Raw genomic sequence first — 16,460 nt, 5'->3', positions numbered from 1 at the left:
TTCTCCAACAGTATTTGCTCACTTTGTGTCTCAGTTTGGTAATTCTTGCACTATTTCAGACTTTTTCATTTTTACATTTGTTCTGGTGACCTATGTTCAGTGATTTTGATGTTACTATTGTAATTGTTTTGGGGTGCCACAGACCACACCCATGTAAGACGGCAAACTTAATATGCGTGTTCTCATTTCTCCAGGCGGCAAACTTAATATGCATGTTCTCATTTCTCCATTGATCGACCATTCCCCTGTCTCTCTCCCTCTTCTCGGGTATCCCTATTCCCTGAGACACAACAATATTGAAATTAGGCCAATTAATGATCCAAGAGTGGCCTCTAAGTGTTCAGCTGAAAGGGTCACATATCTCTCACTTTATTTTTATTTTTTCAATTTATATTTTTCAATTAGAGTTGACATTCAGTATTGTTTTATATTAGTTTCAGATGTACAGCGTAGTCGTCAGACATTTATATAATTTACAAAGTGATCTCCCAATTAGTCTAGTCCCCACCTGACACCATCCATAGCTATTACAGTATTATTGACCGTATTCCCCATGTTGTACTTCACATCCCTGTGGCTATTTTGGAATTACCAATTTGTACTTCTTCATCCTTCACCTTCTTCAACCTTTCCCCCAACCCCCTCCCCATCTGGCAGTCACCAGTTTGCTCTGTGTATCTGTGAGTCCGTTTTCATTTCGTTTGTGCATTTATTTTGTTCCTTAGTTTCCACATACACAAGAAATCATATGGTGTTTGTCTTTCTCTGTCTTATTTCACTTAGCATAATACCCTCCTGGTCCATCCACGTTGTTGCAAATAGTAAGATTTTGTGTTGTGTGTGTGTGTGTGTATGTGTGTATTTTAGGGCTGAGTAGCAGTCCATTGTATGTATATACCACAACTTTTTTATCTAATCTATTGATTGGCACTTGGGTTGCTTCTATATCTTGGCCGCTGTAAATAGCACTGCAGTGAACATAGGGGTGCATAGATCTTTTTAAATGAGCGTTTTGACTTTCTTTGGGTAGATACCCAGAAGTGGAATTGCTGGGTCATAAGGTAGTTCTGTTTTTAATTTTTTGAGGCACCTCTAAACTTTTCCATAGTGACTGTACAAATTTACAATCTCATCAAAAGGGCACGAGGGTTCCCTTTTCTTCACATCCTCACCAACACTTGTTTTTTGATTTATTGCTGATAGCCATTTTGGCCGGTGTGAGGTGATGCCTCATTGTGGTTTTAATTTTCATTTCTCTGATAATCATGTTGATCATCTTTTCATGTCTATTGGCCATCTGTGTGTCCATTTTGGAAAAATGTGTATTCTTGTCCTTTGCCCATTTTTTAATTGGATTGTTTATTTTTTTTTTTTAGTGTTGAATTTTATGAGTTTTTTATAAATTTTGGATCTTAACCCCTTATCAGATGTATCATTGGCAAACACCTTCTATTCAGTAGGTCGTCTTTTCGTTTTGTTGATGGTTCCCTTTCTGTGCAAAACCTTTTTAGTTTGATGTAGTCCCACTTGTTTATTTTTTCTTTTGTTTCCCTTGCCTGAGGAGATACATCAGAAAAAAATATTACTAAGAGCAGGGTCAGCGAGTTCACTGTCTGTGTTTTCTAGGAGTTTTGTGGTCTCAGGTCTTACATTTAAGTCTTTAATCTATTTTGAGTTTATTCTCGTATGTGATGTGGGAAGCTGGTGGAGGTGACCTTACTTCTGGTCAAACAGACTTGTTGCTGTTCATCCCTGTGATGAACACCCCACTCTCCCGGGCGGACAGGCTTGGAGTTACGCTGGGAATTGGATGAACTAAGGCTGTGTTCCCTTCAGCGTCTCTTGTTGAAATTCTCTGCTTTGTTCTACTCTCCCCCGTTTCTTGAATCTTGTTCTGAAGTTTTACACTGGGTGATGCACTGGAGTAAGATTCCAGGCGGTGAGAGGCGGGTCTTTCTTTCATACAGAGGGAGCGGGGTGGGGTGGTGGGGTGGGATAGTGGGGAGATCACAGGCCTTTTCTCAGTCAGTTAGATCAGGGCCATTTGGGAAAGAGCAGAGGGCCTGAAATTGATTGTCTTCAGAGTCCCCATGCACTCCACAGAATATCTTACGGTCCCGAGGTTCGTATACCGAGTTTGCAGACTCCTGCTTAAGGAGTCTCCTATTCCAGGAGGCATTCTCTGGTTTCCCTCACTCACCTTTGTGTTCCTTCCTCTTCCCTAAAAGATCCTTGCACACGATGCTTTGTTTCACTCTCCTGAACTGTATTTACCCATCTATTGAGTAAATGTTTTATTCAGTGCCTAGTATGTGCCAGGTGCTGTGTTTGGCTCTGAAGACAATATGGTCAGCAAAGAGACAGGCATGTACCTCTTTTCATGGAGCATTCATTCCAGTGGGGGAGGCGATCAATCGTTAAATAGCCACACAAATAAACGTAAAATTACAAATATGGTAAGGGCAGGGGAGGGGTATGTGAAACTTGGTATCATGTGAACTCCCGGGGGAGGAGTGCCCTGACTCGTGAGGGAGGTTGGGAAGGCTTCTCCGCAGAAATGAAATAGAAATCAGTTGAAGGAAGGGCAGGGAGGCGTGAATGGAGGGTGGCGAGTGGGTAGACATTCTCGGTGGAGGTCGCAGCATGTGCAAGGCCCCCTGAGCTGGTTCCAGAGTTCCCAGGAACTACTGGGTAGGTTTGGGGAGACGACAGAAGATGGATGCTGTGCTCAGACAAGGACCTTAAAAAGGTCTTTCACGTGGATTCTGCATTATACATATTTGAATCTCAGAGCAAAGCTTAAAACAGAAGTAAACATAGTGACCTTGGGTTAGACAAGTGTTTTCTTAGGTGTAACATCTAAATCACGAGCAGCCAAAGTAAAAGTAGATCAACTGTATTTCATCAGAATTAAATACTTTCGTGCTTCAAAGGATACTATCAAGAAAGTGAAAGGGAAACCCTCAGAGTTGGAAGGAATATTTATAAATCATACCTGAAAAAGGTCTAGTATCCGTAATATATAAAGGACTCTTGCCACTCAACAAAAGGAAAAAACAATTAAAAATGGTCAAAGAATCCGAATACACATTTCTTCAAAGATGTGCAAGTGGCCAATCGCACATGAAAAGATGCTCAGCATCACTAATCATGAGGGAAATGCAAATCAAAACCACATGTTTGCCTGAAAATTGGTATAATGGGGTACAGGGTGGGTGTTGGAAGCAAGCATTGCTACTTGTAACTTGTACAAGGTTTATTTGCTATTGATATTGTGAAAATGGTTTTTTAATTTAATCCTAAAAGAAAGCAATTTATTTTTCTAGGCCTTAAGATGTCTTCGCTGGTGAGACATCATAGAGGACAATATGGAAGACCTTCAGTGGCTAAAAGGTAAAGTGAAGTATTCTTTAAATATGTGTCTTGGTTTTTATGTGATCCCAGGGTAAAACAACAAAATAAGATGAGAGCATAGTGTAGATATCAAGATTTAATTTTGGCAATTGTTGATTTTACTTTAATTTTAATTTATGTAATTAAAAAAATCCTTTTCCATCTTTTCTGATAGCAAAAGTAATACATTTAAAAATTTTTTTCATTTTGGAATAATTATAGACTCAGGAAGTTACAATAAATATTTGCTTTTAAATATTCAAGCAACTCTGAAGTGCATGGACAAAAAGTCCAAATCCCCTGTAACCCCACCCTGAGCATTCGCCAGTGTGAACAGGCTGGTGTGTATTCTTTAGGCTTTTTGTTACATTTCTGGAGAAATCTGTAAACAAAGTAAACTCGAGTTTGGCATGGTGGTCAGTCGTCTGCAGACCTAACTGCTTGTGTTTTACTCATTAACATTCACCTCTGCAGATGCCAAGACAGACACCGTCAGGCCTTTGCACTGCCCTGTCCTTCACTGTCACTTTTGTACACTGCTTATGGCTCTGGGGCCTAGTTACTGGGAGCTGGAGTTGGGCCCCCACCCTACTGTGGCCTTGCTTCTCCTGCGTGAAGAACTTATGAATGTGCAGTTTGTCAGGCCCCATTCCTGCTGTTTCGAAGGTCTGGGGCCCAGGGAGATGCTCTCTAAGTGCGCAGCTTAGGCGACGCATGCTGTCGGGGCCGGAACCTCTCTGGGAATCCTGCACCAGCACATTGGTGGGACCGGTTATCTGGGGAACTCTGCTAAGCCCAGCTACACCCAGCATTTGACCTATGACAGGTTGCTGCTGGTTGGAGTCAGGGCGCCTGTAAATGAAGCTCGTGTGGGTGCTGCTGTAGACCTGAGCACCCGCACCACACGCTCAGCCCTCAGGTCTGGCCTACTGCCTGCCTGCTACAGAGCCGGTCCTCCTCCAGTATCTGTGAGTTGGTGTTGAGTAAACATCTGAAGTGCTAAATAAGTAGTAGTCATATAGACTACAGCCTTAAACCAAAAGAAAGGAGAAAAATATGAAAAGCAGACGGAAACATTCAAAACCATAGATGTTTTTGGACCATACCTTAGTCTTCCATTTCTGCCATATCAAATTATCACAAATTTAGTAGTTTCAAAGACCACACGTTTATCATCATCTGGCTTGTAAGTCAGAAGTGCAACGTGGGTCTCACTGGGCTGAAATCGAGGTGTCACCAGACCGCGCTCCTTTGTGGGGAGGCCAAGGGAGAGAATCTGTGTCCTTGCGTGTTTGGAATTCAGTTCCTTGCAGCTGTAGGTCTGGGGACTGCGTTTCTCTGTGGCTGTCAGCCAAGTGCCGTTAGGGTCTGCTAGAGGCCTCCCTCTTGCATCTTCACGTAGTCTAGGCTCCAGCGGTTCTTTTAGGCCAGTCTTCTGCCTGCCACAGGCCATTAGACAGATGGTCCCAGTGACCCGAGAGCATCGCTCTGTCATGGGACAGCATGGTTACCCTATTTGATTCTAAGATGCAATTTATTTTTAAAAACTTTTTATTAAAATTTTCTAACATAAATCGAAATAAAGAAACTTTAATATACCCCTTAGACCATCACTGTATTCTAGTAAATACCGACTTTTGGCCAATCTGTGTCATCTTCTTTCACCCCAGTTGAAAATTATTTTGAAGCAAATCTCAGAGGACATATTTTTATATATATGCATTTTAATGTGTATTTCTAGAAGATAGGGACTCTGTTTTTGTTACATAGTCAAGGTTGGTTTACTAATACAACTCCCCCAAATCAGTGTGTACATAACGTTTCCAGTTACGTCGACTCGTAAGAGTAGTTTCCGTGAACGAAGCATGACCGGACAACTGTTTAATGTTAACTAGTTTGAAGACTTCTCAGACCCGGTACTCTTTCCTGTACGATCTTAGTTTCTTTTTGCAAGTGCTCACAGGACCCTGGAAAAAATAGAGTATACTAGTTTCCTGTAGATGTCATAACAAAGTACCCTAAATCGGTGGCTTAAAACAACGGGGATTTATTCTGTCACAGTTCCGAAGGACGGAAGTCTGAAATCCAGATGTTGCCAGAGCGGGTTCCTCCTGGAGGCTCCGAGGAAGCGTCTGTCCCAGGCCTCCCTCTGGCTGCTGGCGATTGCTGGGGCATTTCTTGGCTTTTAGCTGCATCACTCCAGCCTCTGCCTCTGTCGTCACATGGCGTTCTCCGTGTCTCTGTGTCCAGATTTGCTGTTGACATTGGATTAGGATCCACCTTAAACCAGTATGACCTCATCTTAACTTGATTGGACCTTGCAAAGACACAATTGCTAGTGTCAGCATTTTCAAATAAAGTCATATTCACACATACCAGAGGTTAGGACTTGAACATATCTTTTTGGGGAATACAATTCAACCCACAACAAAGAGTAATGTTTAAAGTGACACTTGGAAATTGTTGTACCTTGGAGGAAGACTCAGGCCACATACGCTGTTATGTTGTGCGTGAATATGTTGGAGCAGGGGATGGTGCAACAGACAGCTCTCGAAGGTTAAGGTCATGCTCTTACCACAAAGGAGGAACCTGGCAGCACCAAGTGCTTTCCATGTAGTTCATTTATGATATAGGCTTGAATCACTTCACTTTTTTTCTTTGGAAAAAGAAAAAACTCTTTCGGCGGTTTTTACCATTTGTGTTTTTGAGGAATGGCATTAATTCTCACTGAGAATACCTCTTGCATATGGTATATGGTATAATTGAGGTCAAGTTCTGAGTCAGTTTTATAAATTTGATCGTTTTCTCAGTGTGTGCTCTTTTGAGGGGTAGAATTTTAGAGTAATGTGTAGATGTCCCTGGGCCTGCGAGGTTAGTATTGGTGGACATTCACTCTCTTATTTGCAGCATTGAAACCTTTTCACACGTTCTGTAAATATTTATTTAGAGTACATTGTGTACTGGGCTCTGAGTGAGTGAGAAGGGACATGCTTGGTGCTTAGCAGACTTTATATGCTCAACAATTATTTATGCGTGAACGAAATTGGATTCCCAGCTCATACAGGTGTCCCTAAAGCACATATGGAAAGGTTGACAAACAGATGTAATGAGCAGGGAATCCTGAAAAGAGACTGAAGAGGAATGAGTAAAAAGGAGCGCTGTGTATCTAATGTGGCTGTCCACACGTCCCCATTCACACGGAGCCTTTGCCAGGGTTTCAAGCACTTGGTGCTGGTTTCAGGTGATCAGCTGAGGCCTAAGAAGTATTTTCTTTGACCCAAGAGAGCTCACTTCTGTTCATCACCTGCTAGATGGCTTCTCCCAATTGCTAGCATCGGCATTTTTTTCTTCAATATTTTCACTTAAGTTTATAAAATATTAAGGGCAAAATGCAATAAAATATTCAAGTCGTTGACCCAAATAAATACCATTACACAGAAAAAGCTGTCAAGAATGAGTATTAGCTCCCACGTTTCCCTGAGGGGCAACTTGATGTGTTGGCCCAATAGTGGCTGAGGGTCTTGATATACAGTGAAGAGTGAGTTTTCTGGATGTGGCAGTCACAGGAGGTCGAAGAGGTTCTGGTTCCAGTTCCTGTAAACAGCAAGTTGCCTAACCATGTGAGACCTAATTGTCCTTGTGTGCAAAATGAGAAAGGCTGGGCTCTGTGAAGGCTAAAGGTCTTTCGACATTTACAGTTAAAAACATTATTCATTTTAGCAAATTCATTCATTCTGCTGTTATTCATTGAACGCCTGTGATGTGGCAAGCACTGTTCCAGTTGCTGGGGAAACAGTGAACAGACAGACAGAAGTCCCTAGTTTTGTATTCTAGGAGCTTACCTTCCTACTTAGATAATACACAGTTAAATGAAAATATATAGTAGGTGACCAGTGCTCCTCAACACTGTCGAGGTCGTCAAAAACAAGAACAGTCTGAGAAACTGCCACAGTCAAGAAGAGCCCAAGGAGATGTGACAGCTAAATGAAATGTATCCTGAATGGGATGCTGGACCAGGGAAAAACACGTTAGGTAAAAACGGAGGAAACCAAGTAAAGTATGGACTTCAGTTGTTAATAGTGTATCGGTATTGGCTCACTAGTTGTGACAAATGTCCCACGCTAGCGTAAGTGTTAATAATAGAAACCAGGTGTATGTCGTATGAGAACTATCTTATAGTGGTACCATGTTTATGATGTTTCTGAAAATCAAAAACCACAAAGCTGGATCAGAGGGGCAGGGAGCACAGCTGGTGGGGAAGGTGAGGGAGGGCCTTACCGAGAAGATGGTACTTGGGCAGAGCCCTGGGTGGGCGTGAGCGAGCCACCATGTGGACGTGGGAGGGGGTCGTGTGTTGAAGACAGAGGGAACAGCAAGAGGCAAGGCCTGCCGCAGAGGACAACTCGGAGGCCTGCTGGTTGCCATGCAGGGCACCCGCTGGGAGAAGAGGTGGAGGTAGGGAGTTAGGTCAGATGCATGGGCTGGGCGGGAGGCTGGAGCAGTGGCTGGGCATCCAGAACCTTCCCAGGCCTGGTCAGGAGTTTGGCATCAACTCTGGGCCAGAGGCTGGCAAAGCGGTGGCTCTGGCCTTCTCCACATCAGCACGACCCTCCTTTCAAAGGCTTTGGGAAGTGGCCACTCAAAGGCCTCATTAGGCCTTAGAGCAGGGGTCGGAAAACTGCATGTTAGGGCCAAGTCCCATGTCCGGCTTTTTTCCGCAGAGGCGAGCCCGTGCCGTCCCTCGCCCTTCCATCCGTGAGGTGGTTTCGTACACTCATAGTACAGTTTGTAATTGTTTTGTCACATTCTGTATTCTATGCTGGGATTCTCCTAAATTCCTAAACGATTTGTTAAAATTTGCATACATTAAGGCTCACTCTTTATGCTGTAAAGTTCTATAGGTTTTGACAAATGCATAGTGGTGTGTATCCACAAGTACTGTATCATACAGAATAATTGCACTGTCTGGTCACGCTTTTCCTGTTAACTCTTTCCCATCAAACCTCTGGCGACCACTGATCTTTTCTCCATCTTTCTAGTTTTGTCTTTTCCAGAGTGTCGTACGTTTGGAGTCATGCAGTATATAGCCGTTTTGGACTGGCTTCTTTCACTTAGCAATATGCATTTAAGATTCATCCATGTCTTTTTGTGGTTTGAGACCTCATTTCTGTTTATCGCTTAATAACATCCATGGTACAAATGTACCACAATTGTTTACCCATTTACCGGTGAGGGGCATCTCGGTTGCTTCCAGTTTCTGATGTTTATGAATATAGCTGCTCTAAATATTCGTGGGGTCCTTGTGTGTGTGTGTGTGTGTGTGTGTGTGTGTGTGGTAAATGTGTGTACGTGTGTGTACGTGTGTGTACGTGTGTGTACGCATAGGTTTTCAAAAAAGTCGGGTGTATTTGCTGAATCGTATAGTAACTCTGTGTTTAGCCGTGTGTTGATCTCTGCTCTTTAGAGTATCACGGAAGGAACATATGACTTGTTTTGGTTTGTGTCCCTTTGACAGTGCCATGTTACTACTCTCTTCCTATTTCTGGAAGCTTGATTGAAATTTCTCCAGAGGAGTGTTAAAATTCAAATTGTTTTCAGTGAAATTTGAAATTATGATGGAGCTTCTAAGAGTAGACTCTTAAAAATCTTTTTAATTTTAAAATTTATCCCCAGTGGGTCCTATCCTGAGAACTTAATAGATCAGCTGTCTAATAAGTTGAGGTAATTGAGATACAACAGTAAAAGTTAAAAATAATCGTTCTAGCATTCCTGGAGGCTTTGAGAGTGACATGTACATTTAATTTGAAATTTGAGGAAAGTGTGAAGACTCTATAGATGAGTGAGGTTCTCTCCGTGTAGTCTTCAGCATCTACAAGATTTCTGAGCAACTCCAAAACTTGAAACAGATTGAAACCTATTAAAGAGGAGGAAAAAGCAGGAAAGCGGTTTGGATCTTTTTTAGCTTTATCAGTGTATAACTATTGATGTGGAATATTGATATATAATAATACATGCATATATTTAAAAGGTACAATTTGAGTTTTGACGTATGGCTGTCAGACCAGAACAAGGTAATGAACGCAGCTATCACCTCCCAGAGTTTCCTTGGGCCAAAGAGGTCGCTTCTGAATATGAGTCTACGCACTGTGTCATCATAGAGAAATGCTGGCTAGCCGGAAAATGTCACTTGAACTTAACGTTTCGCAGGATGCGATTAAAATGATCAGCCACATCAAAGGACATGCCCTTCTGTTCGTGCGGCTCTGTGAGGACATGGACACAGAGCATACCGTCTTCTCATACACAGAGGTGAGACGGCTTTCTACAGGCGGGTCACTGGCCAGAGGGCTGTCTCAGAGAGTTCTTTTAGAAAAATAGTCACCACTGGCAGTACGTTTCAGTGACACAGAATGGGTCACAAAACTTGCTTACTTGTGTGACATGTTCATCCCGCTTAACCAACTCAATCTGTCACTTCAGGGGAGAACAGCAACTGTGTTCAAGTCGGCAGATAAAGTGGCTGCATTCAAAGCCAAACTGGGATTATGGGGGCGACGAGTGAACACTGGGATTTTCGACATGTTTCAAACATTAGCAGAGATTTGGAAGTGACTGAGCCAGGGCCTTCTTTCTCCCAACTGGTACCATTCACCGTTCACCGTTCTCAGCTTTTACAAGAGTCAGAGTATGACTTCCCAACCACAAACACCCTCCGAACTGGGGAGGAACGAATCCACCACCCATTTGTGTGTGAATAAGCCAGGTGAATCGACTTCGTCCGTGCCGGAAGAGGATCAGCTGCTTGAGATTGCAAGTGACAGTGGCCTTAAAAGTCTGTTTGAGACAACTTTAGATCTCCATACATTCTGGATTAAAGTCAAGGCAGAATATTCTGATTGCCACAAAAGCACTGAAAAGCCGGCTTCCATTTCCAACAGCCTGTCTTTGTGAAGCAGGGATTTCAGCAGTGACAGTAACCACAACGAGATTAGGAGTAGACTGGATTTAAGCCACACATGTCAGGTGTCGCCGCCTCCCATCACCCCTGGATGGGATTGGCTAGTTGCAGGAAAACGAGCTCAGGGCTCCCCTTGTTTCTGCATCATGGTGGGTCGTATAATTACTTCATTATACATTACAGTGTAATAATAATAGAAATAAAGTGCACAATAATGTAACGTGCTTGAATCCCCCCACGAAACCTGTCCCTCGTGCCAAAAAGGTTGGGGACCACGGCCTTACTTTGTTGTTGAGTGACGTTCCCTTGTGCCGTTCCCTTATCCGGTGCTGCGTACTGAGTCGGGCTTCCCTCCCCCGCCTCCAGCGTGACTGTATTTAGAGACAGGACTTTTAAGAGGTAATAAAGATTAAGTGAGATCACAAGGGTGGGATCCTAATCCGGTAGGATTGGTGGCCTTATAAGAGGAAAAGCCATGTGAGGACACACAGCAAGGAGGTGGCCGTCTGCAAGCCAGAAAGAGCTCTCCCCGAATGTCACCGTGTTGACATCCTGATCCCAGGCTTCCCGCCTCCAGAACTCTTGAGAAAGTCGCCTCCTGTTGTTTAAGCCACCCACTCTGCGGGTTTGTCAGGACAGCCTGAGCAGGCCGAGATGCACAGACACGCCACACTTTGTTTCCCATTCACCTGCTGGGGGTCATTTCCAGTTTGGGGGTGTTACAGGTGTCGCTTCTGTGAACACGCTTGTTCAGTCTGTGTGGACTCGCGCTGTCATTTTTGTTGGGTAAATATCTAGCAGTGGATTGGCCGGGTTATGTGTGTTTTACTTTTTTTGGAAACTGCCAAACTGTTTTCTGAGGTGATTGTACCGTTTTACGTTCCCTCCAGCGCGCGGAGAGTCCCGGTTCCTCCGCGTGGGTCTTGAGGCTTCAGCTGTGGATCGCTCTTACTTGGGTGGTCCGCCCAGCTGTGTGGCGGAAGGCACTTCGCCTGCTGTCACACGGCCAGGAGAGGCGCGGGCGGGCAGCTGTTTCACTCTGGAGCCCTCCTTCATGCTCTTTATGTTACCAAGTGAGAATTTTTTATGCCTATGTTAATTTACTTTCCATAAAAATTTAGGATGACTTAATATCTTCATCCCTTTTACTTGTATTTGCATTGCTTTTCCTAATTTTTTTTACTTACAGACTTCCTGGGTTAAACTCAGAGTTTTGAGCTGAGAGGTATTGAAAGGAGCCTGGGTTTTAGAGTCAGACACACTTGGATTTGAAATTGAGCTTCACAGGCTAGCCGTGTGGCAAGTCATGTGATCTGAGCCTGTTTCCTCATGTTTTTAAACTGTGTGGAGGTTGACATTACCCAGCTTCACAGTTGTTATAAGGCTCAAATATAATACATCGAAAACGCCTTCATTGAACTACTGGAAAACTATCCTAATTTCCCAAGATGTATTTGTAATTATAAGTTCTGTTTTCTGTTTGACCGTGGTTGACCTGCTACCCACTAAGTAAGTAGGAGAACTGAAGTTTTAATGGGGGCCACTCGTTACAGGGAGACCACAAAGAATATGGCAAAATGCAGTGGCATTGCCAGGGCTCAGGGTGACCTTGCAGCGTTTAACAGCGTCCGAGCCTTCCTGCGGCCGCTTGCACCTGCTGGGGGATCTAGTTCATGTGTGTAGTATCGTGACTTCCACAAAGACGACTCGTGCCTGAGTGTAATTCCTCCACGCAGCTGGTTTGGGAATCCCCGGCCTCCAAGTTACTCAGCGGTTGTTGTTAAGGAGGGGTGCTTCTCGGCCTCTGAGCCCCAGCCCAGATACGTGCCCACCTTTCTCGGCCGGGCCGCGGTGTTTGCTCACAGGCCCTTTGTCCAGCTGGCGGGCATGCAGAAAGAGCGCGTGGGGCCTGCCCTCCGGTGGAGAAGGGGGAAGTTATTCTTTGCCGGCTGGGCGAGGCTGCACATCTGAGGCCACTGACATTTGAAGGGTCATCCTGCAAAAGAGTTCTGAGTAGTCAGGTGGTTGACGTTAGCATGGCCAGGTAGGCCGGAGCTGGAACTGCACGGGAGCGGAGGCCCCGGTGAGGCGGGAAGTGTGGGTGCCGGTAGGCACGGGGTTCATTTGGCCAGGTGGGGGTGTCTGGAGGCCTTTTCTCCTCTGCCCGGCTGCTGGGTTCCAATATCCTGCAGCGTTTCTCCTTAGAGCCGGCTGGCTTTCTTGGCATCAGTTGGTCTAGTTGCTAGGAAGCCGAGGAAGGCAAATGCAACTTCCTTTTGACTCGCTCACATTGAGCCATCTGCTTATTCCTTCTCGTGGCCTTCAAACTTGGCTGGGATCGTCGCGAAGAGGGTCGAGTCAGCATCTGTGCTCCTTACCCGTTTTGGGAATGGAGAGCTTTCTAATAACTCTTTAACCCTCTCAGTCCAAATTCACACACTTTACGTGTTTCGTCCCTGTTTCTTTCAGCTAACAGTTTGGAGCAGGCGTTTTCTTAGGTTTTGCCCTTTGTTTTTGTCTTAGATGTAGATCTACGTCGTATGTTAACCACACGACTCTTCAGCGAGGAGGGTGGTGTCCACTGTGTCAGATGCACATGGCATGGAAACATTCACAGTGGTCTTCATCGTGGACGCTTCACCCTCGGCATCGATGCACACGCATCGTTTAGGAGTTTGTTTCATAAGATGCATTGTGGAGTTTATGTCAGATACGGTAAAGGTGGCAGATAATCCACAGAAATTTATGGCGATGTTAGTGCAGCGTCTAGCAAAGAGAAGCTTTAGAAAACAGTAATTAAAAAATAATTACCACATACTCTCAGCTTTACAAACTTACAGGTTTAGTTCATTTGGGCAAATCAGGTTCATTAGTTCGAAGCCCCTTCTGTCATGAGTTTATAACGGTCTTTCTTGTAACAGAGCCGTGCCTTCCATTGTCAACTCTGCAGAAACAGTCAAGCAGACAACTAGACAAAAATAGAAATAGGCATTACAAAATAGAGGAGAGGTTCTGGAAAAAATTCTGAGAAAAGCCATTGTTCGCGTTTTAAAAACCCCAGTTTAACTGAAGATTTAATCGCCTTAGTGGGTACCAGAACTGTAGAAACCAATGTATGGACCACGGGAAGTAATTTCTTCTTAAGTGTAATTTTGTCTTTGTTGGTTTTTTAGCAGTAAGCCATATAAACCTTTTCTGTCGACTTCTTATTCTCCCCAAGAGGGCTACTTAAAGGAGGGGGAAGACATGCGAAGGTAAAATTTTATTGTCGTGGCTCAATTTGCTAAAAGCTTTAGTAGTAATTTAGATGTGCTCTTACTGTGCAGACTTATGTGTTTGTTAGATTTGATGTTATTAATATTTGCTTTTTGGGGAGTCCCTCAGGTCAACTCGATCGTATTAAGCCCTTCCGCTTTAACGTTCACCTTTCCGTAGTCATTTGGACTCGAGGAACTAAAACAGACCTGCGGACCGAAGGGACTCAGCCACCCGGGCCTTTTCTTCGCGGGGTTTTCAGTAAGCCCCACGTGGGTGACCCGCTCTGTGGGTCCCCCTTTCTTCCATACCTCCACACCTTTTTTGTGCTACCATCTAACCATCAGTATATGCTCAAAAATGCAAATTTATTTTATTAGGAGACGAATCAGTACTCCAGAGCTGAGCATGTCTCTTAAAAAAAAAAGTTCTTTATTTTTTTACCCAAAGAATGACTAAATGGATATAAAAATGTCTGATAATAAAAAAGTGAAAAATCCCTTTTCAAAGCTTTTCCATCCCCTCACCCCTCCTCATTTTTGACTTAAATGGCTGACGCTGGTGTGTTGTCCTGGAACTTAACTTCTTTCACTTGACTGTATATCTTGGAGGACTATTTGTCCTCCTGGTTTTGACCATTGTGTTGCATTCCAAAGTGTATTCCAAAGGAAACAGTTTTGAAGGTTATCTCGTTTCGTTTACTCTTCCACGATCGACGGTGGCGTTCTAAGCAACTACATATGTAAATCAGCATGGCGGTTCAAGATTCTCGCCTTGGGTCTGCCTCTGTAGTTTCGGTAAAAGCGGTTTTCCTTGAACTGTGTTTGAATTGATCTTTCTGTTAGGGCAGGGCCTCTCGCCCACATTAAAGATGAGATTTGTGTCAGATTAGATTAATAATTCAAAATGGAACAAGGCTTTCCTCAGCTGCGGAAGCACTGAGAAGCATGGGATTCAGGGGTGACTGATAGTGGGGGTTATCTTCTCCCAGGTAGCATTTCCTGAGAACGAGCCTTCAGATGCCTCTGAAGGAGAGATTTCCTCAGCCCGGGTCTGAGAGGAACCTAAAGACAAAGATGGATAACAATGGCTCACATCTGTTGAGGGCCTGCTCTGCGTCAGGCACCTGCATTAACTCATTCATTCCTCGTAGCAACACTTAGAGGTAGGATCTCCTAGTATCTCCATTTTACAGGTGAGGAAACTGAGGCATCAAGATGATAAGTAATTTGCCCAGCTTACCCAGTTAGTAAATGACGGAGCTCAGATCCCAGCCCAGGCAGCTGCAATTTCAACATCATATGGCCTTTCCCGGATGGCCAGCTACCAGCTTCTGGGGCACCTCCCGATCCCTCTGACTGCTGAGGGTGGTGGCAGCGCGTTTCCATACCACGACATTAAAAGGAAAAATGCAAAGGCAGAGGGGAAGCCAGCAAGAACACAGTGAAGCAAGGGTTAGAGAAGGCGGGCGGCTTAAAGAACGGCTTCTGGAGCCAGTGGCAGAGACGCAGACAAAGACACAGCCTGCTCGGGTGAGCCCGCGATCACGCGTAGGTCAGGGCCGGCCCGGACTCTGGCAGGGGCTTCGCTTCTGGAAGTCCAGAGCTGCGTGCTGTGCTAGGTGATCTGATATTTATTTTTCAGCTTTTGGGGCACAGTGAGAGGGAAACTGTCTGTACCAACTCTTATATTTTCATGCATCCAACAGCATTGATGAATTATGGCGGAATGTGGCTGATTATTCAAAAGGGAGTGACGATCACCGTGCCCGGTACCAGCACCCTCCGTTAGGTAAGGGTCCAGTTGAGAGTCTGCTTAATCTTCGTTGTCTGTTCCTTGTGGGCGTGTTGTCTTTCATTTACATTTTTGCAAGAAACTCTGAACACCTCCAATGACTGCTTTGGGCGTTGCAAGAGCATGATAATACCCATGTTTTTCAGATGATGCCAGCAGCTGGGACATTTGGAAAGAGGGGCTTTTCCAGCACTTTTATCAGATGGTTCAGAAAGAGCGTGATCGAGAGCGGCCTTCGGATTGCATTATTGTTTCTGTCAACAAGGAACAGAGGTAGCTTTATTTCTTCAGCGTGTCACATGGGAGCGCGTACTCATGGAACAGGCATTCAGCCTTAGGTGTGGAAGTCCCTGAGAGCCGAGAGTCTAGAAACGCTGAGTTAGAGCACTGCGTCAGCGATTACAAGAATTACGCTGTCGGGTCTCCCGGGCTGGCGGCAGTGCCGTCCTGCGGGCGGGAGGTTTCTGAAGGTTACCGTCACGTTCAGGGTTTCTGTGTTGCTTGAGTTTTCCACAGTGAGCATCAGTTTTATAATCATAAAACAACCAAAGCTATTTTCAGGGTTGGGTGGCCTGCGCCAGGCTCTGTTTGAGGCTCTGGGGATACTGTAGCGGGCATAGCCGACAAGCCGCTGCCTCGGGTGCTGACCGTCTGGCGCACTGCGCCTCCCAGCTGCCCGCGCCCACCCTAAAATGTTCCTCCCGTTTCTTAACCGCCTGTCGAATTCCTCTCAGTCTCTGTCCACACTGGTTTCTTCTTCAGTGTCAGATGCCCGTCCCCTCTTTCCCACCTGCCTCACTCACGTGGGTACTTCAGTGCAGCTGCGGCCGGGTCTTCTACGAGCTCCTGCCCTCCAGGCTGGGTCAGCTTGTCCTGTGGGTCTGTGCGGTGCTCTGGACTTGCACACCATGGCTGGAACTGAGGGCAGACAGCGGGGTTAGTATGTGGTGATGACTGTGTCTCCGGGTGAGGTCGGGTTTCATAGTGCTTGGCAGAGCCTGGCGTGTGGCCAGTGGTCACTTGGGGTCATGCATACTTACTCTGGGTTCGGTTCTTAGTG

General features: G+C 45.0%; 1 protein-coding gene across 5 annotated transcripts in view; it reads left to right on the top strand.

Moving 5' to 3' along the window:
• LOC120617250 (nuclear receptor coactivator 5-like) overlaps positions 1-16,460 on the top strand; it is a 36,859-nt gene that overhangs the window by 7,843 nt on the left and 12,556 nt on the right. For 4 of the 5 annotated variants that reach the window (XM_039880817.1, XM_039880820.1, XM_039880819.1 and 1 more), the window contains 3 exons: positions 3,327-3,393; positions 15,315-15,397; positions 15,547-15,673. In XM_039880817.1, coding sequence (XP_039736751.1) covers positions 3,335-3,393; positions 15,315-15,397; positions 15,547-15,673 — 269 coding nt within the window. In that variant the 5' untranslated portion in view covers positions 3,327-3,334. Of the gene's footprint in view, positions 1-2,392; positions 2,692-3,326; positions 3,394-15,314; positions 15,398-15,546; positions 15,674-16,460 lie in introns of those variants that run through there. The other variant, XM_039880818.1, reaches the window with a different exon arrangement.

Source organism: Pteropus medius, unplaced genomic scaffold, assembly GCF_902729225.1.
Source record: "Pteropus medius unplaced genomic scaffold, Ma_sr-lr_union100, whole genome shotgun sequence".
In the NCBI taxonomy this organism is placed as follows: domain Eukaryota; kingdom Metazoa; phylum Chordata; class Mammalia; order Chiroptera; family Pteropodidae; genus Pteropus; species Pteropus medius.
This window is presented reverse-complemented; position numbering and strand designations above follow the sequence as displayed.